Here is a 21,919-nt window from a genome sequence, read left to right on the forward strand (position 1 = left end):
ACATTACCAAAAAATCACAATGGAAATCTGCCTTTTTGTGTTTTTATAAGACCTAAATGCTAAAGGTGCTAAAAACTAAACAATGTTAACCAACCAAATAAACATACTACAGTTTTAAAGGAAAATACACTGTAGATTCCAGTTAGTCTGTTTTTGTTTTATTCCAAAGGCTTCAGAGATGTTTGTAGGTAGTCAGTTTCCAGTCTTTTGAAAAGCTAACAGATTTTAACCTGCTTATGTAATGTTTAATTCTAAAAATTGCACCAATATTTCTAATTAACTATAGTCCTATTTAAGATCATTCGAAGCTAGCACAGACTTTGGTTGGGAGTTTTGGATAACAGATAATGTTTCTTTTAAGCAACCAAATGTGCTGTGAATACACTTGCTATGAAAAACCATGAGCACACATGCTACTTGCTCTGGAATATTTAAATCCTCATCTCAATGTTGTTGAGGTTTAAGCAGCATCAAACTTAGCTTTAGTAGAGAATTTATAACAAAGAGATCAGACATATCAGTGAACACAAAGTGTTGCAAACAGTTGATGTCCAGTTCTTTCAGCCTCTTTTGGATGGACACTATATTCACAGTGAGGGATATGTACTGGAAGTGGAAGACAGTCAAGATAAATATTATCTGTCCTGCCTGTCCTCTAACTTGTCAAAAGTAAAAGTAAGCAAAAAATAAATAAAAGTCAAATAAATAACAAATTAAATGTCAAATACTCATAGATCGATATTATTCAAAATAAATATTTTAATATTGCTCCTGGAAATTAAATAAATTTTAAAAAATGCATTAAGGAGGTAGGCACAAACCGACACCCACCTTCACAGATCTAGTGACACTGCATTAAAGGACCGTACCAGTGTTTTAGCACCTTAATTACACCTTAATTCGTGATTTTTATTACCAATTAACAAATTTGAAGCTACAATTTTCGAGCTTTTTTTCAGGAAGCCACAGGGTTTTTTTGTTTGTTTGTTTTATAAAATAAATACATAAGTAATTTTTGTGCTGATTGATTTACCTGACATAACGACTTTTTCAAAAAAAAAAAATAGGCTTCCTGAAATAAGGAAAAGTCCAGCCTTTCCCCCCCAAAAGATCAGACATAATAGAATGTGTCTATTTGGTTTAAAACAAGTTACAACTTGCATCACCACCAGTTTTTCAGTATGTGTCAACTTATACTTACTTATACTTATACTGAAGAAGCGGTTCAATACAGTGAATCTGGTTCTTTTGAAATAAGAAAAATAAAAGTGTTCATCTGTCACAACAATGACTTCTTAGAATCAGCCTCAGTTTCAAAAAACAAGTCAAGAAGGCTGTCATTAACAAGAAACTGAATAAATGATCACTAATGGAATAAGCCTCAACTGTTAACTCTAGTACTTTTGGAAATGTCAATCTTGATAAAGATAAACTCAAACGTCCATGCAACTGAAATAAAACAACAGCAAAAACGTCTTATGTTAAACTGCATAGTAGGGATAAGGATTATAGTAGGGATGTCTGTTCTATTAATGTGATGATGTTAACAGCCAAAGCTTTAGTTCTATTTGAAGAGATTTTTTAGTATTTTCTTCCAAAACACATGTAATGCTCATTTTTGTTGATCTGCTTCCATAACTGCTAGAATCCAAAATTATGAGCAAAAACAAAATTGTATTTATTGCCTGGCCCCAATTCTTTTTACCCTATTATAATAATGTGGGAGCAAAAATGTCAAAAACCTGGAGAGAGGGAAAACCCACAACTATATGCATAACAGATACAACTTAAGGGAAGTAATCTTCAAAAGATGTACAGACACAACCCTGTGTAAATGAAAAATATATATAATTAAAAGAAATATATATATATATATATATATATATATATATATATATATACTATACTAATATATATACTTATACATATATACATGTATAATTTAAAAAATACATTTAACATGTAAAGTAATTGTAATGAAGAATTTCTGATGGACAGGGCATAAACAGAAAAAAGTGTAGACTATTAATTACTAAATATTGGAAAGTGAGTGGGATTAAATAAGCTTATGCTTCTTCCTACTCCTTTATGAACATGCAATTTATTTATAATTATTATTGCTTTGTTTTCCTTCTGTCTTGCTTTGTTTGCTCTTTTTTCCTCTGTTATACTATTTTAACATGTAAAGAATACAATACCATACTCATTAGGGTTCCTTTTTCTCTCCTCTCCCCTTGGTCTTTTTTCAGTGTTGGTAGGGAAACATGCAGGAAGGTACAGAGGAAGAAGTCTATTGGTCTCACAGACTGTTGATCTCCTCAGCTTCTTGTCAAAAGGAAGGGTCAGGTGACAGCAAGCAAACAGGAACCAGAATTAGTGCCCGTGTGGTATGTAATGTGAGATAGTGAGTGCACAGGTAGTTTTGGTAATCCCAGAGGGATTTGAGTTAAATGGTGCTTTCAGTATGTGCGTGACTGATTGTGTGAACATGTGGGTGAGGGTGGCTGGGCCGGTGGGGGCCCATGCAGTTCTGCTGCTCACTGAGCAGAGAAGTAGTCTCTCCTGGCCCGTTCTCTGGGCTGACAGAGGGCGGAGATAGCGGAGACTTGGAGGAAAGGGTGGAGCTCAGAGTTAGATTGGGGTTTTGGGCACACAGGACGGTGCTCATGGAGGAAGGAGGAGTTTGGGAGATAGGGGCGTGGTTGCTTGGAGAAGGAGTGGCCTGGGGCAAAGAATGGCTTGGCCTTCTGCTGGAGGAAGAAGAGGTGGTTTGGGGCAGTGTGGTACGGTCACTCAGAGGTGTAGGCTGAGAATTGGATGCAGGGCGCTTCACAGGAGGTGTGGCCAGCGGCAGTGGGGTGTGTGGCCCTGGTGGCGTCACAGGGGGCAAAGAAACCGACGTGTCCAGGCGTGTGTGACTGCCCTCTGGAGACTGTGGTGTGCTGTCCAGCCTCGATGCCAGCAGACCATTCTGGTACTGAGGACGAGTGATCTATGCAAGACAAAACAAAGGTGAATAGATTTTTTTTTTTTTTTTTTGCCTGTCCCGTTTGGATCTTTAGCCATCAGAATTGCTGTCTGAAAGCCAAGAAAGATGCCAATTGGATTTACTTTACCAAGTGGATCCTCATGGCCTTGCCATATTGGTCCATTTGATTGACCTTTATTATAATTATGTATTTATTTTATTTTCGTTTTTTAGAGACGGGACAGACATGACTGGGGGATAGGACAGGGAGAAAGAATGAAAGAATGAGGGAGAGAAAGAAAAATAGAGGGGAGATGAGATGGTGAGAAAGGGGGAAGAAAAAAAAGAAAAACAAACAAAACACCTGGATCACCACGATCAACAAAGAGCAACATAATAAAAACAACACCATCACATATATGGGAATATAACTGTAAATACTAAATATTAAACATTATTGTGCAGCACGTAAGATCGACAGCGCACAGTGTGCTTTGAGGTAGGAGCCAAAAAGGGTGTCGTTTGTGTGTGTGTACACCTGTGAGCATGAACGCGCTTGTTTTAAAAGGTTCCTTCATGTAATGATCTGCTAGAGGGTGTGGGGAGCCACAGCCCCGTCCACCAGGGCATCAAGCAGGTATGGAGGAGATCAAAACTCCAGACATCCAGAGGCCCTCAGAACACAAGAGACCAAGGAAGACCAACAGAGGGGCAGCCGCGCCACTATCCCAGAAAGAGCTGACGAGAGTCCCAAATGAGGGGTCACTCAGCAGCCGCGGAGCAGAAGCCAGGGGGGGTTGCAGTGATGTGCCCGTGAGCTCCGCCGGCAGCCAGCTGTGCCAGAGTGACCGAGCCCCAGACCGAGAGCCCGAGGGCACCCCACCCCCGAAGTGGCCCGAGCGAGCCCCAGGCTCCAGGCCCTGATAAGCGGGCCACCAAGGAGTGAGCCGGTGTGTACCTGGACGCCCATCCCCGGACACAAAGAACCACCAACGCACCGATGTCTGAGGGTGTCTGCCACTGGTAGGGGAAGTGGTGGTAGGGGGAGATAGGCCTCCATACCTTGGAGGACCTGGGATGTCCCCAGAGAGGTGGCGTCTGATACCCGACCTGACATATGGACACAGACAAACAGGCACACACAGATACAAACATCCATTCCCACCCTCATGCTCTCATATGCAATTACTCAACACTCACCCAACGTGGAGACAGACATAGAGAGACACTGTACACACAATCACACTCCCCAAGTGTACTCTAAGCCCCGGGTCTAGGTAACCTTGCCCCTGGAGGGGGGAACTGCACCCAGACCCAGGTGGTGTTACCCTTTTCACTGGGGTGGGGAGAAGCAGACCGCCCCGACTCCGCAGCAGCAGGGAGGCCCCACATTCCAGACCCCAGTCGGACGGCCAACTTCTCCTCCTAGCCCCCCCGCTCCAGCAGGCCGCAGAGAATGGGGGTGAGAGAAGACTCCAAACCTCCCTCCGCCCGCTCATATGTAGTGTTGATGCATGTGTGTTCTAAAGTGCCTTTAAAACCCAGGAGGGCATGGAGCTACCTGCCAGAGAGCAGCAGGTAACCGCATAGCCCCTCCTGCTAGCCCTCAATGTCTACGTGTATTTAAAATTGAGAGGTGGGCAACGACGCCAGGGGTGAGGTTGTACACCCTGATGGTCTTTTGGAGTCCGTGTAGCGTGCCCACCCCCAAGATCCTACATGTATGTGTTATGAGAGTGTGAGTAATGTGAATGTTTAAGTTGTGAGATAAAATTGAGGCACAGGCAGCCAGAAGGGGACAGAGGGGCGGATGCCTCCCCTGCACCCTTGTGACACATCTTTACCCCAAGGCCCTGCATATGTGGGTGATTGTGGTGGAGCGGAAAGAGGGAGGCAGCTGGAGATGGGGAGGGAAGGAAGGGAGGGGCAAGTGACCCCTCCCTGGGGCCAGCTCCCTCACTGACCCCAGTAGGCACCCCCATACTCTGCAACCCGCCAGGGAAAGGGGGCCCAGGCCCATCTGGACCGGGGCCCAGTACAGCAGCGCCGCCCGGCCCCACAGAGCCCGGGACAGCCCACCCGACCCCACCTCAGAGAAAATTGCACCCACCCCGTCATCCACTCATCTTCCACACTACACAAGACAATAGACACCCAGGCTGAGATCTTCCTCCACCTCTCCTGTATCTCCCCCTCCTGCATAGTGAGTTCCTGAAGAGAGGAGAGCTCCTGCAAGATGTAACAACCTCCCCCACCAGTAGAAGAGCCTCCCAGGTGGCTCGATGCACCGGCGGCACCCTGCGCCAGGACTGGGCCCCCATACACCCACCCGCCCACAACCCCGGCAACACACCAACCAGGACCCAAGCCCCCGAGGCCCAGCCAGGGCCCCAGCCCAGAGACGGAGCGCCCCCAGAACCTCACGCCCGTCCTGGACCCACCCAGGGGCAGCCAGCCAGGCTACCAGGTCAGTAACCCACGTCCGTCAGCACAGACCCTCCCCTAGCCCTGCTGCACGCAGCCACGAGGAAACCGTCACCTAAGAGCCAACAGAGCCCTTAATAGGCCATGACCGCTACCCCGGGTTGAGCCCTCCAAGGAAGATGCTCCTGGGGAACCCCCCGACGCCCTAAGCCTGTCCCTACCCCCACACCAATCACAACAGCAAAGGTGGGACTAAACTATGACCCCCCACCCCCACTAAGTGATGGAGCTGATCAAAGGAGCCCAGAGCAATTGATCTGATGTGGTGGCAGAGGCTGTATCAAGACTAATGTAATCTAATAGATAATTTCTATATTGGTTAGAATTAAGATTATTTTTATTTTTCCAGTTCATGAGGACTGTTTTCTTGGCTATGCATAGGGCAGTGAAAACCATATGGGCTATATTCTTTTCTGTAGTGACATTATCTAAGCTGCCCAACAAAAACACTAAAGGGGAAGTTGGAATGTTACATTTCAGACACTTTGATAAGTCTTCACATATCTCGCGCCAAAACTTCTGAACTGGTGGACAGAACCAAAGAGCGTGGATATAATTGTCCGGTGAATTCGTTTGGCAGTGTGAGCAGTTGTTGGTAGACGTAAAGCCCATCTTGAACATCCGATGACCTTTATAGTGCATATTTTGTATTGAATTAATTGAAAACTGGGATTTCTAATTAGATGAAAGGTTTTTAAGCAAATCTGAGACCAGAAGTTTTAGTCTAAGTTAACTGATAAATCCGCTTCCCATTTTGCAATAGGAAGTGATATTGATTCATCTGTTTTATAAAGCATTCTCAAGTTCAAGTTCAAAATTTATTCGCCACATGCAGTGGCAGGTTGCCCTGCAGTGGAATGAACCCGCCCCCCGACCTTACACATACAACACAGACATCACATGGGTATACAAGTCGGAGAACGGTTGCATTACAGAAAAAACACTGAAATGTACACTACAGTGGGAAAGGTACAAGAGGAAAAAAAGAGACCTCTACTCATGCTGGGCTACAGGAGGACAGCATGAGAACAGGAAACAAAAAAAAACTCCTCTGCACAGAAAAGCACATAAATGTCCACAGTACAACATTGTAGAGCACGTGACCAGCAACAGGGTTGGGTAGGGGATAAGGAGTTCTCCCAGGCAACACAGCAGCCATCCTGCCACTGCGCCGACTCTCCAGCGCGGGCTCAGACCCGCCTCGTGTTCCCAGGAGGCAACAAGCATTGAAGGCGTTGGAAGGGGATGGGGGATGTGTGAGTGCTTATCAGTGTAAGTGTATGTGTGTGCGTGTCCATAGTTCAGCTGAGACAGTGTCCTTCGCCCTATCAGGCTAAGTAAACAGTCTGCTAGCCAATCCAGTTGGCCTTGCATGGAATGGGAAGAATAGTCATCACACAGTCGTTATCAGGGATTTTTTTGTTTGGCTCCAGCCTTGGGCCTGAGCAGCTGGCACCGTTGAGTCTTCACGGCAGCCGTAAGCGTCTCCAAGGTGTTAACCATGCTGCGTTCGTTGTGAGAGGTCGCGCCTCATCCCATCGCTTCAATTCCAGCGGTCAGCCTTGGGGGGGGGGGGGGGGGGGGGTGTTTGAACAGCTGGTTCCACTCTCTTATTTCTCCGATAAGTCAGGGCCAAGCCAGCTCCGATCAGCAAGAACCCTGTTATCATGGTTCCGAATAGGTAGATATCTTCAGCGTCCTCGATCGACAGTCCCGCCAGGCACATGACCCTCCAGTTCTGCCACCCGTCCATCGTGTATCCGGCAGGGAAAGTCCCTCCAGGGCACTCGGGCTCTCCCGAGCCCAGACTTCTCGTTGAGAAAACTGTGTCAATAGCATTCAGAGACCAGTTGATCAAATCCATAATTCTCTTTTAGGTTTTAGAGAACGACAGTGAGAGACTGTTCGAGGGAAAGTAATACACACGAGACAAGACAAGGACACAAGAGGCTAAGCAGGGAAGATAAGGGTAAGGAGGAGAGGAGAAAAAGTGTGACCGCCTTCGCTGAGAGCCAAACGAGAACATTCTGTATATTTTGGAAAGTAATTTGGGGGTTTTAAGAGTAAGAAATTGAACCACACTTGGTGGTGTTTGTCGTTCAACTTGACTCAGTTTAAATTTCTTTTTTTTACTATGGATTTAATTTGTTGATATTCTAAAAAGAAAATTCTTGTTGATCCCATATTGTGTAACTAGTCTGTCAAATGAAATAAATTCTGTTCCTTCTAATATATGTTCTAAATATTTGATTCCTTTACCACTCCAATCTGAAAAGTTTATCATATTATTGTTATGTAATATGTCAGGGTTGTTCCAGATAGGTGTATGTTTGCATGGGATTAATGAAGACTCTGTCAATTTTAGAAACTCCCACCATGCTGTCAGAGAAGAACTGATGTTGACGCTTTTGAAGCATTCATGTCGTTGGATGTTTGAGCTGATAAATGGTAGATCTGAAATCTCTAGATTATTGCAAAGTGCTTGTTCTACATCTAGCCAAGGTTCATCTAAGAAGGTATGTTTTAGCCATCCTGAGATAAACTGAAGCCTGTTGACTAAGAAGTAGTGCTGAAAGTTAGGTAGTTCTAATCCTCCTTTATCCTTGGTCTTTTGTAGTGTTTTTAAGCTTATACGTGGGGGTTTATCTTTCCAAAGGAATTTGGACATGTATGAATCTAGAGATCTGAACCAATCTTGTGGAGGTTTAGTTGGGATCATTGAGAATAAATAATTTATTTTTGGCAAGACCATCATTTTTATAGCAGCAACCCTTCCCATGAGTGATATGGGTAAACATTTCCATCTAGCCAGATCGCCTTCTACCTTCTTTAAAAGTGGGGTATGGTTTAATTTAGTTAGAACTGCAAGCGTGGGAGAAACATTAATACCTAAATATTTTATATTTCCCGATTGCAGTGGTGTAGAAGAAAAATTATGGAAGGAGCAATTAATCGGAAGGACTGTAGATTTTGACCAGTTAATTGAGTAATCTGATATTCTTGCAAAAGAGTTTATCAATTAAATCACCCCAGAGATATTGGTTTGTGCGTTTTTCTTTGTAGAATTCTGCAGGAAAGCCGTCTGGACCTGGAGCCTTATTATTGGGCATACTTATCAGGGCTTCCTGGAGTTCACCTGATGTCAGTGGCGAATCCAGTGCCATTGCTTGAGTGTCTAATAATTTTGGAAGAGTTATGTTGTCTAAAAACTGATCAATTTCCATTTTAGACAGGTTTATTTGTGGTGGATACAATCTTTTATGGAAATCCCTGAAAATGTTGTTTATTTGTTTCGGGTCATATACTGTGTTCCCAGATGAATCTTGAACAGCACATATAGTTGTTTTTTCTTTATTTATTTTTAGCTGGTTTGCTAGAAATTGACCGGATTTATTACCATGTTCATAATTTTGTAAGTGTAGTCTTTGTACTAAGAATTTTGTTTTTTTTTTTATCAATTATCTCATTTAATTCTAGTTTTGTTTTGCGTATTTTGTTCAATGTTTCCTGATCTTGGTGGGACGCGTAGGTTTCTTCTAGTGATTTAATGTTTTTTTCTAATTCCTGAATATTTTTGTTTTCTTCTTTCTTTTTATGTGATGAGAAAGAAATTATTTTACCTCTCATCACAGCTTTCCCTGCTTCCCATAGAACAGATATGTAACTGTTTCCATTAGAGATCTACCTAATTTATAGCTCAACGTAATGTAGCTACATACATAACTGAGATTTTTTTTCCTTATTAAAATATTGTGCTATATCACAAATACTACCAAATATACAATTTCCTATTCATGTAACATCCTAAGGGTGATATTCTACCTGCTTTCATTTCAACTTGTTAGCCCAGAAGAACGTTAGTCAGCTAACAGAGGGTGCAAAACGCCATCATGACAGACAGGCTACAGAACAACAGGATGAATACCAGGCACCATAATGTGTTCATAACAGAGGCCAAACAAGTGTCCATAGTGTCTATGTTGAAGAGATACCCAGAAAATCAAGAGCCAAGAAAATAACTAGCATGTTCTCCAAAGAGCCATCCAAAGTGTACTCTCAGCTGAAAGGGACCAATACTGATTCACCCAGAGCTGACACTGACCAATCCTGTAAGAATAATTAAGAGAAAGTAGCTGAATAACCTAAGAGAACAACAACTTCCTAGAACAAGAAGAATTATCCTGATCATTAAGGTTTTCCACAAAGGTATGACACATGCGAATTACCTACCTCGCCACAACATGGAAGCTCCTATCATAGCAACCAAGCTGACTAGGCAAAAGTCAACACACAGCACAGTTAAAAGGGCATGGCAGATAACACCAAAGCACCAGCTCCTGGTTGACAGAGCAGTAGATCAGGACCCCAAGACATATCAATCTCAGCACTGCCTGGACTGACTACAAGTAAGCTTTTCTAAGGAGCTTAGGAAAAAAGTAGCAGGACTTTTGCAAGTTTCACAAAACTTAAAGACATCTAGTCACATTCTTACTAATCTCCTTAAACTAGTATGAGTTGGATAACTGAGAACCTACACAGAAATACACAAAAGCTAATGAAATTCACTGTGGGCAGTGACAGTGCTGGAAGCCCTTACCTGTATTTTTATTAATTTTAGTGATTTGTATTTAAAAACTACATATTTAAAAACTACATAAAAGAAAGAAAACACATTTGTGGTTAGTGATTCTTTATTAGGTTCATTTTCTAGTATTTAAGTGAATCGCTTGTGGAAGGTGAAGAAACAGGGGGACTGGCCATCCGACCTGTGTCAGGAAAAAGAACCTTAGTTAGAGCTGTTCACATTTTATCATTATCATTTGTCTGTAACCTAAATTCTTTATATAAGTATTAAGATAAGTGTGTTAACAGTACTCACCTTTCCTGGTTGTTTCTTTTGCAGGATGTGGAGCAAAAGAGTAGAAGCAGCTCAATCACCTGCTTATGAGCTCCTGGAGCAAACCAATATCCCAAGTTAGGGGAGTGTGGTTAAGGTGTTTTAATTTATAAAGAAGTGGTTGAAGTCTATATGTTATTTAATTATTTATAGGACTTGGTAAAAATATAAATGTGTCTTTCATGTGTTGTATTGTGGTTTGATGATGGCTCATGTGGATGTTTATGTTTTCATTTGGTTTGCTAACTCTAGACTTGGGCTATTCTAGATGCTCACCGGAATCAGGTAGAGTATAAAATGGAGCCAGTTGCTTTTAGAGGTTGTTGGGTTCTTTGCTGTGTGTTGGTGCGTAAACTCACGGTCTCTTTAATAGAGTCTTCCAGTTAATGAATAAATTTTATTCCAGTCTTATGCCATTTTGTGTGAATGTAACCCCCTAATTCACCTCTTCATGAAAAGTGGATACGAATATATAGATTCAGGAGTGGAGTGAACACTAGCGATGTCAAACCATTCGCCAGTAAGTGAGACATTGACTCACTGATCCACAAAAAGGACATAGTTATGTCAGAGAGAGAGTGTCGACAAATTGTGTGGTTCACAATTTGATATTTTGAAAGATTTCATCTACTTCACGCATTTATTTGTACTTGCCTGATTTAAATGCCACAAAATCTTATTTCTTCCATCTGCTCAGTGTTATTTAAATACTGTTCAATATGTAGCTTTTAGAAGAAATGTTTAGATTTTGCATTGTGGGAAGCAATTTTTAAATATTTTTTTCTTATACTTGAAATAGAACCATTATAAATAATTCATTTCCTATGGGTGTCTGTGTTATACAGAAGTATAGTAAGTTAAAAATCAGCTTATATAAAAATGTTTGTCAGTCAAACAGGGAGTTACCTTGACAAACTGAAGATCTGAAAGCGCTCGAACACAGAAATCTGGTATGTACTGGAAGGGTGTGCCTGGGATCTGAGTGTTGCTTCCACAGACGGAGCCACTCTCTGGAGCCCGTTCGGTGCAGCTCAGAGATGCCGAGCGGTTGAGGTTGCCCCCATGTGACGGAGAACGGAACTCTAAGGATTAACAGAGAAAACAGTGAGCAAAAAACGACAAGGGGTCTCTAAAAGAAAAGTAATTAACAAAGCTGACATGAATGAAAAATGGAAACAAAAATAATTATGAGCAAGGAAAAAGTGAAGGCAGCTGGGTGAATGAGGTGGTGAGGGCTGGTGTAATGAGTACACAGTGCAACAGATCACACAAACACACACAAAACATATAAATGTCATACTTGTGCTATGACTGCATGAATGTGGGGAGACTGTTTGTCACGCAAAGAATGCGCCAAACATGCTGTGTGATGATGCAAAGAGCATCATTTGAGCATTTTACAGCTGAGCTCTGAGAACAGATTTCTGTCATTGGTTTTACAGATGATTTAGGGTAGAGGACGGCCTATCATAATTGGATGAGCAAGTTTAGTAAGTGAGGAGATACTGTAAAAAAAAAAAAAAAATGCTGATTTTCTTTCTTTTAGAGTTAGGTAATAAAAATTAGCTTAGCTTAGTTTATAATTAAGACTAGGAACAGGGTTGAACAGCTAGCCTACCTCTGTAGAAAAATCACAGAATCTGCCACTTAAAAAAGACTCTACAAAGTTCCACCCACAAATACAGATGATTATGAACAAAAGCTTTCATGCAATGTGAACATTACAGCTAAGAGGCACTGAAATTCAGACTTAGAAATTAACTCCCACTTTCATAAGATGGCAGATACCACCTGCAGTGGGATTTAGCAAAAACTGCATGTGTGATTAGCTTGAGAAGCTTCTTCAATTAAGAAGAGCTAAAGTCTCTGGGATGAGAGGTGAGCTTTTCCATTAAATTAATGATATCCAGTTCAAAGCTCTTAAGCTTTCCCATTACAATACATACTATTCCCATTTCTGTTGTAGAGGAAATGGGCAAAATCACAGGAGATTTGCACATTTCATTCAGCCCTCAGAAAGACAAATAAGCACATTCTTCAAAGTGTCAAAACTATTTTGTTAACCAGAGTTCTGCAGTCAGATTAGTGTAGCTGTTGGTAAATATCACAAGAGTGATGGAAAACCATCTGAACGTAGATCAGTGGTTAGCAGGAGGTGTTAGTTTTGACAGGGTTAGAAATTAGAGGTCACAGCATCAAGAATCCCATCCAACAAGTTGCTCATTTAACTGTCACACCTGCCTTCAGAAGAAGACACAAACAGACCACATGCAGCATCAGCAGTGAGCGCTTCAGCATGTTCAAAATATACAGCAGCACCCAGCTACTGATTTTACTACAGAATAATCAATTATCTATCAATGAATATGGACAATAAAACCAAATATTAACTAAAGGTCCATTTACAAGCTGATCATAGCTTTCAGTCGCATTTTGCAGTGTTCCTGTGAGACCATTAAATGTTTTTTTTTTAAATATCCTCGCTCTGTATATCAGACAACACAAGCAATTAGAAGACATGATAAGCTGCTGTTTGTCAACATTTTAGGACATTATATTATCAGCTTACTTTATAAGATGTCTGAAAATGATCACAAATACCTATTGTGAGTTTTCAAAGCTGAAAGCAAACAGTTTTCATTTAACTTCTTCTGCTAAATAAAAAAAATCAGAGGTCAAAAATGTTTAATTTACCATGCTTTTTGTAACCTTTGAATCTTTCCAAGGTTCATTTATGATTTAAAATTTTCTAACCAACTCCTTTTTGGGATTTTTTTACTTCCAGCTCTTGCTTTAAGACACAAACTTTGGAGAAGTTTGAAATATTTGAAAGCATGAGTTTGGTTGAGCAGTGTAAAAACCTTACACCTTATAACCCTTTTAGAAATATAATCATTGTTGGTAGAAATAGTAAAAACCCAGAAAAAAGGGACAGCATGAAAAAAAAAAAAAAAAGCAAAACACCTTTACTTCCTACAAAACATGTGTTCTAAAACATTGACTTGTTGGATCAGGACTCTGAACATGATGCAAGAAAAGAAAGGGGGCGGGGTGATGGTGAGAAAATCTGATTAAATACAGGCCCCCGGGGCTCTGCCTCCACAGGTCCATGCAAGTATTTACCTGGGAAACGAGAGAACAGAGAAAATCTCTTAAGAGAGAGGCGTCGTGGAGGGGGGGAGGCCACTGACGGGGAAAGAGGAGGGGTGACAGCTGAGAGAGAAAGAAAGGGGGCAGAGAGAGACATGAGCGGGTTTATTTATTTATTTATGATTTTTCTCCTGATTTAGTTAGACTGGATCACTCTACGTACTCATTTTTTATTACCATAGAGCTTGGAAGTTTGTTCCATTGAACTCTGAGGATAACGTAGGAGATTCTCTGAATGTCTTCTTCATTCTTCTTCCTACTCCCTTGACCTATAATTCAACACTTTCTAAATGGCTTTATTCTCTCAATTGCTAGTTTAAAGTCCTATTAAATGTAACATGATGCTCATTTTGTTGGTTTGTGCCCAAATGGGGAAAATGGACAGTTAATAGTTTACAATTTGACTACTGTTTATGTTCAGTGCTGCCATCTTGGATTACTAATTTTGGGTTTGTGGAACGCCCCCTCAGAGTTGAGGGGGCGTTCCACAAAAAAATTCAGACTCAGAATTTTTCAACTTCCAACTTATTCAGCAACACACCACAACATCCGAGTTCTCACACACTCAAAGCCCTTAAAAAGGGAGAATTGTAAAATTCAACAAACAACAGACAAAGCATTAGATAATGTCCTACAGAAAAACAACCCCACCACAATTTCTACATAAATGGAATGTTCAAGTTTATAATTCTCTCTCTGTCTAGATTACATGATATCTGAATGCATCACTGGAATAAAAGTTACTCTGTTTTCAGGATTAGAAATGGTCAAGTGTTTGACATTTACATCCCACACACTGAGGTGGATAACGTGCACATAAAGCAGCGGTTTATCAAGTGGTGACAGAGCAACAGAAACAGGCCAACAGGGAAGAGAAACAAGAGAAGAAGGGACAGTAGCTATATCACAGCTCCCTTTAAGTGTTTGACATCTTATTACCATGACACAAGTCACTGACAGTGTTAGATATTTGTGACCTGATTCAATCTTTAATGTAAATGTCTGGAATTTTGTGACTAGTGGCACAAAGATGAAATGTTCACAGTGTAACCTGCTATAGACAGTCAAGGACTGTCTGAACAGAAATTCATTAAATTAAAAAAAAAGTCTTTCAAAAAACGTGACTGCACTGACCAACATTTTTTAAAACATTATTTTTCTTGGATTGCACAAGAGTAGCTTTGCATGATTCACAACTCAAAATAAGTCTAAGATAAATTTGTATTCATACTGGGCCTTGATGGAGCCCATCAGTTCATCCTTTATTTGACACAAGCTTTTCAAGCTTTCAGCCAACTTTCTTTTGATTGGCTGCCCCTTACAAAACTTAAGCTTTGAAAAGCAGGTTCTGTGCTCACAGCTACAGATGACCATATTAGGGATATATGTTCTCACTGACAACAAACTTTTAACAGTACTTTGCAGGATATCCACTTTAAGACCTTCACGTCCATGTTTCTAATTTATTACAGATTATGACAGGGTTGGGAAGTTCATCTTCAAGGTATGCAGAGAGAGGTTTGGTGAGGTTAGTTGAATGGAGCCCACAGCCCCAAGGACAGAGGGGGAGAGAGAGAGAGAGAGAGAGAAAAACATTATCAAAGACACCCGGCAGCTCTGTCAGAACTGGGGGAAAGCTGCACCAGATGAGAAAGCCACTTGAAGGAGCTGTGGGACAAGATCAAACGATGGGAATTGATAAGACTTTAGTGATTCCGATTCACTTATCGATTTGATGTCATTGGGTTCTCATTGCCTCCATGGCACCAAGGACCCTGGACAAGATGGGATGCCGCTATTAACATCTGGAGGATGCCACAATCCAGACTTACTTTCCTTTTAAGGGAAACCTATGACACCCTCCCATGCCACTGGAATATCACACAGTGGTACAATGAGGAGGTAAGCTGTTCTCTCTGTGGGAGCCCCAAGGCAAATTTCCAGGACATATTATCAGGATGTAAGGTGGCACTGACTCATACTGTAAATGGATCTTTTGTTTCAACTCAAGTGTGCTAATACATCTCCCCGTTTCCATCTCTGTCGGACAAACAGTAGCTGTCACATTTAATAGCCATTATATAGGAAACTGTTGTGACTTGCTGATCTAAAAAAAAGGTGCTGGCACTGATCCAGTCTTCAGTGTCTGTAGCTTCTGCAGTTCTATAGATTATATTAACTATAATAAGTGTAAGATATATGAGATACAGTGGGGCAAAAAAGTATTTAGTCAGCCACCGATTGTGCAAGTTCCCCCACTTAAAATGATGACAGAGGTCAGTAATTTGCACCAGAGGTACACTTCAACTGTGAGAGACAGAATGTGAAAAAAAAATCCATGAATCCACATGGTAGGATTTGTAAAGAATTTATTCGTAAATCAGGGTGGAAAATAAGTATTTGGTCACCTCAAACAAGGAAAGTCTCTGGCTCTCACAGACCTGTAACGTCTTCTGTAAGAAGCTTTTCTGTCCCCCACTCGTTACCTGTATGAATGGCACCTGTTTGAACTCATCATCTGTATAAAAGACACCTGTCCACAGCCTCAAACAGTCAGACTCCAAACTCCGCCATGGCCAAGACCAAAGAGCTTTCGAAGGACACCAGGAAAAGTATTGTAGACCTGCACCAGACTGGGAAGAGTGAATCTACAATAGGCAAGCAGCTTGGTGTGAAAAAATCAACTGTGGGAGCAATCATCAGAAAATGGAAGACATACAAGACCACTGATAATCTCCCTCGATCTGGGGCTCCACACAAGATCTCATCCCGTGGGGTCAAAATGATCATGAGAACGGTGAGCAAAGATCCCAGAACCACACGGGGGGACCTGGTGAATGACCTGCAGAGAGCTGGGACCAAAGTAACAAAGGTCACCATCAGTAACACACTACAACGGCAGGGAATCAAATCCCGCAGTGCCAGACGTGTTCCGCTGCTGAAGCCAGTGCATGTCCAGGCCCGTCTGAAGTTTGCCAGAGAGCACATGGATGATACAGCAGAGGATTGGGAGAATGTCATGTGGTCAGATGAAATCAAAGTAGAACTTTTTGGTATAAACTCAACTCGTCGTGTTTGGAGGAAGAAGAATACTGAGTTGCATCCCAAGAACACCATACCTACTGTGAAGCATGGGGGTGGAAACATCATGCTATGGGGCTGTTTTTCTGCCAAGGGGACAGGACGACTGATCCGTGTTAAGGACAGAATGAATGGGGCCATGTATCGTGAGATTTTGAGCCAAAACCTCCTTCCATCAGTGAGAACCTTGAAGATGAAATGAGGCTGGGTCTTCCAACATGACAATGATCCAAAACACACCGCCCGGGCAACAAAGGAGTGGCTCCGTAAGAAGCATTTGAAAGTCCTGGAGTGGCCTAGCCAGTCTCCAGACCTCAACCCCATAGAAAATCTGTGGCGGGAGTTGAAAGTCCGTGTTGCTCGGCGACAGCCCCAAAACATCACTGTTCTCGAGAAGATCTGCATGGAGGAATGGGCCAAAGTACCAGCTACTGTGTGTGCAAACCTGGTAAAGACCTATAGTAAACGTTTGACCTCTGTTATTGCCAACAAAGGTTATGTTACAAAGTATTGAGTTGTATTTTTGTTATTGACCAAATACTTATTTTCCACCCTGATTTACGAATAAATTCTTTACAAATCCTACCATGTGGATTCATGGATTTTTTTTTTCACATTCTGTCTCTCACAGTTGAAGTGTACCTCTGGTGCAAATTACTGACCTCTGTCATCATTTTAAGTGGGGGAACTTGCACAATCGGTGGCTGACTAAATACTTTTTTGCCCCACTGTATATTTTCTGCTGGCATATTTCAAGTGTGCATGGAAAACTACAGAAAGGAGGACAAGTTGAATCTTTTTTTCCAAATACAAATCTTTCATTCTCATTTTCCTTATGCAGATTTGTTTCAAAGTTTAATAAAAGCTTATGTACCACTGCAAACTTTGAAATACATGTTAATGTCAGCTTGCAAACTTAGCTTGAGTCTGTAGGTGTCTTTCCATAGGGCAACATCCCTTGCTTCCTTATTTTTGTCACCTACAGTCATGTGAAAAAGTACTTTGTTCTTATGATCTACTTGGTCTATTTGGTTCACATGACTCTGTGGAGCCCTGTGAAAAACCAAGTACATCCTTACTTGCTTCCACAGGAATTAAGAGGGTAAGTAGAGTAAGAACATGGCTTCAGTTTTCAAAGCTGCACTTAAAGAAACCACAAAACTCGTGGAACAATATTCTTGAGACAGATGAGACCAAAGTAGGAATGTTTGATCATAGTGCACAGTGAACTGTTTGGACAAAACCAAACACACCATGCCAGCACGAATACCTCATACCAACTGTCAAGTATGGTGGAGGAGTGATGATTTGGACTTGTTTTGCAACCATAGGACCTGAGCATCTTGCAGTCATTGAGTCAACCTGTTTTCAGTGCTAACCACAGTCATTAGCACTATTGCCTCAGAGCAAGAAGGTTCTGTGTTCAAATTCACTCGTCAACTCGTCAAGTTTGCATGTTCTCTCCGTGCTTTCAATTGTTGAATTGTTTCAATTCAACTGTATTTATACACCACCGAATTACAACAGTAGTAGCCTCAAGATGCTTATTCCAAGGTAGAGACCCTACAAAAATACAGGGGAAATTATTTCAGTGTGCTCTCTCCAGGCACTCCAACCTTCATTTACCATCCAAAGACATGCATAGATTAGCTTAAGCGGGAATATTAAATTGGCCATAGGTATAAAAGTGAGATTAAATGATTTGTTAGTTGTCCCTGTGATACACTGATCAAAAATACCTTGTTTTTATAGCAATGATGGTGAACCCATGACCTAGTTCATAAAACTTGTAATACAGCACTGAAGGGACGCCATTTAATTGGACTAAAGCTCGGGTCTAAGTGTTAATGTATTTGATGCTTCCTTTATACAATGAAAAACAGGCTTCAGTGTTAAGGACTCTCTTTCATCCACACAAGTTCAGGTAAACTTCTCAAAAAGGCGAACCTTAAGGTGCTTTTTTCTCTAATTAGGCTGCAGTAACATGACTTTACAACAAAAAGCATATAAAAGAGCAGGTGTGGATAGGGACACACACTTATGGACAGAATATGTCACTGCAGGGCAAGTGCAGTGCTAAACTGCTGGATTAACCTTTTAACCTTCTATAACAGAAATCCTCTCAACAGCCTGGGAGGTTCAACTCAGGAGAAACAATCAGCTAATCTGTAAACTGGCCACAGAAAATACCACCAGACTATTGGTTTTTCTTTTGGTTTTTTTAGAGCCTTCATTTTGGCCATTTCTCATTTCTTAGACATTTTCAACAAGTTCTGAAAAAATGTAAAGCTAGAACAGTTTTCTAGAGTTCTTTTGAGGACTACGTTGACATTATCATGCAATACATGCATAACTACTACAATAACACTTGTATTACTACATAATTCTTTTGCGTCAACTTGCAACTTTAGCACAGGATGGAGTGCAGTGAGTTTTACAGAAAGAAACAGATATTATGCTGAAAGAGTTATTAAAAGCTTCTATAGACTACATTCTAACTCCTCTACATCACAAGTTAACCAATATGTTTGGTGTGAGAAAACTCATGTGTTAAGATTACAAGTCACTGAGTAACTGATTAATTTACTTGCAAATGCTACTTCTGTTTCCATATTTTTGTATTTGAATAATAACATGCAGATTGTAACTGATCTCCAAGCAGAGTCAGGGGCAGCTTGTCTAACATGTTGGTCTCCTGTCAACCCTTCGTTAACAGGGGTACAGACACACTCATGACAGAAATGACAATTTCCTACAGATCCAATTCAAGCTACGTAGGTTCCAGATACAATAGGAGACGCAATTTATAGGATGGATGGAACATGAGATTCAATTCAATTCCATTCAAATAGCCCCAATTCACAACAACTGTTGCCTCAAAGTAAGGCTTACAATCACACAGCCCCCCTATGAGCAAGCACTTGGAAGGAAAAGGAGCAGCAATTCATCGGAACAGGTTGTGGGTGAGGGCAAAGTACAGTGAGAGAGAGAGAGAGAGAGAGAGAGAGAGAGAGCGCAAGAGTTTAATTCAATTAACTGCTAATTAATAAATACAGAAGCGGTGTATAAAAACACAGATAGTAAAAAGTGATAAAAATGTATTATGGGCACCCACTGCAGCCTCAGCCTGTTGTCATATGACCCACCCTAACTATATGCTTTATCTAAAATTAAAGTTTTAAGTTTAATATTAATGGTATCTGTCTTCTGAATCCAAATTGTGAAATGGTTCCGTGGAAATGGGTCCTTACAGCTAAAAGCTCTACCTACTTTTAAAAGCTCTAGGAACCACAAGTAGCCAGCGGTCTGAGAGCAAAGTGCTTTCATAGGATGATATATGATATAATATATCTGAAGTATTATGAGGTCCTTAAGATATGACAGGGCCTGATTATTCAAGATTTTGAATCTAAAGATTATTTTAAATTCAATTCTGATTTTAACAAGGAGTCAGTGAAGAGCACTAATGTAGGAGAAATATTCTCTCTCTTTGTAGTCCCTGTCAGTACCCTCGCTGCAGCATTCTGGATCAACTGAGGGGCTTTTAAGGGAGTTTTTCAAGCAACCTGAAAATACTGAATTACAACAGTCCAGCCTAGATGTAATAAATGTAAGCTAGCTTTTCAGCATATTTCTGACACAGTGATGGGCCACGGTAATGTCATCTCAAGTATTTAGTGAGACATCGTGTTTCTAAGATTCCTAGGACTGAGTACAATAACCTCCGTTTTATTGAAATGTAAAAGTTTAAAAAAAACAAAAAAACAGATCAATCCAGGCTTTTATATCTTTAAGACGTGACTGTAGTTTTACAGGCTGATTTGTATCATATGGCTTCATGGATAAATAAAGCTGGGTATCATTTGCATAACAATGAAAACCTATGCAGTGTTTCCTAATAGTATTGTCTAAGGAATGCATGTATAATGTAAAAAGTATTGGTCCCAGCACAAAACCCTGCTGAAGAAGACTCCCCATTTACATACACAAACTGGAATCTGTCAGATAGATATGCTTCAAACCCAAGCAATATCATCATGCATTTAAATCTTTGTAGCAAACAGACAACACTATGGAAGCACACAGATGAGTCTACAGCTGGAGAACTGCAGGCCATATTACCTGTGACACAACAGGTGAACAGTAAGAATGTACAGCTGATAAATGTGATAGGAACATCTCTGATAAATCCCATATAGGTTACTATATGAAATAAGTCACTATATGAAAGTTTGAAATTAATTAATCTACACAGATGAAGCTACACAAAACATTACTATGAGTTATAAAAGAAGGTAATGAGATAGTGAAGTGAGAGCCAAAACCAAGTGAGAGATCTGTACATGGGAATGTATTTGCACAACTTCATGGTAAATTTAACATAACTCTACAACATTTTAGAGTTACCTTGCAAACATTACCTTTCAACAAGGTAACGTAAGTTCCTCAAAAGATTTGTGTGCCAGTTCCAAATAAGATTTGCCTTAATTGCTATACTTTTACATTATCTGACAATAAGTTTTACATGAACTCAGAAATTTTTTACATAGCCTTGCGTAACTTTACTCAAATTTAATCAAAGTTTTACCTGCATATGAAGCACAAAATTCAAAATAATGCTGCATCCATGTTTTCCAAAAGAATTTCTGATTTTGATTCATTGACCGCAAAACAGTTTTTGGTTTTGCTTAAATCCATTCTAAATGAGCTTTGAATCAGGATCTGGATCATGTTTACATTTGCCTTTTTTCCCCACATGTCATAATCTTTGCGAACACATAAATATAGATTTATGAGTTTCGGAAATATTATTTTTTTAATATTTCAAGCAGCATCGAAGTTCTTTTGGAATCGGGGAATTGGGATTCTAAACTTTCAGCTTCCATAAGCCTCCAGGAAAACATAAAGATCTCTATCAAATAAGGTACCAGACATAATTACATGTGACTAATTATTCTTATGTGCATAGTTATCACCCAGAAACTTTGAGCCAAGAAAATGTGTTTAGTTCTTGCAATGTGCATTCCTTTTGATTCACATGAAGAGTTGGTATATATAGGGGTGGCTGTAGCTCAGGTGGTAGAGCAGGTCATCCACTGATCGGAAGGTTGGTGGTTTGATTCCTGGCTTCCCCTAGTCTACATGCCAAATATCCTTGGGCAAGATACTAACCCCAAATTGCTCATCCATCGGAGTGAGCGCTATATAACACGCTCCGATTAACACTGGGACCACTGTTACCTTCATCCTCCACATCTTCTCGAGCTCTTCTCTGAGCCTTGGTATTTCTCAAACTTCTCGTGTTCCTTCTTCTTGATGTAGCTGTCATTCGGTATCAC

The 21,919-nt window shown here is 40.8% G+C and overlaps 1 protein-coding gene across 3 annotated transcripts in view; it reads right to left on the reverse strand.

The window, feature by feature from the left end:
- Positions 1-2,124: 2,124 nt before the first annotated feature.
- Positions 2,125-21,919, reverse strand: part of LOC113025364 (metal transporter CNNM4-like) — a 38,711-nt gene continuing 18,916 nt past the window's right edge. The window contains exons 6-9 of one of the 3 annotated variants that reach the window (XR_003272786.1): positions 13,473-13,562; positions 11,256-11,431; positions 10,332-10,404; positions 10,126-10,218 (exon numbers count right to left, since the gene is read on the reverse strand). Coding sequence is in view for 2 of the 3 variants with exons in the window: in XM_026173005.1 (XP_026028790.1) it covers positions 2,447-2,992; positions 11,256-11,431 (722 nt within the window). In the remaining variant the exon portion in view is untranslated. The other 2 variants (XM_026173005.1, XM_026173006.1) reach the window with 2 other exon arrangements.

The sequence above is a fragment of the Astatotilapia calliptera genome, chromosome 7, assembly GCF_900246225.1.
Source record: "Astatotilapia calliptera chromosome 7, fAstCal1.2, whole genome shotgun sequence".
NCBI lineage: Eukaryota > Metazoa > Chordata > Actinopteri > Cichliformes > Cichlidae > Astatotilapia > Astatotilapia calliptera.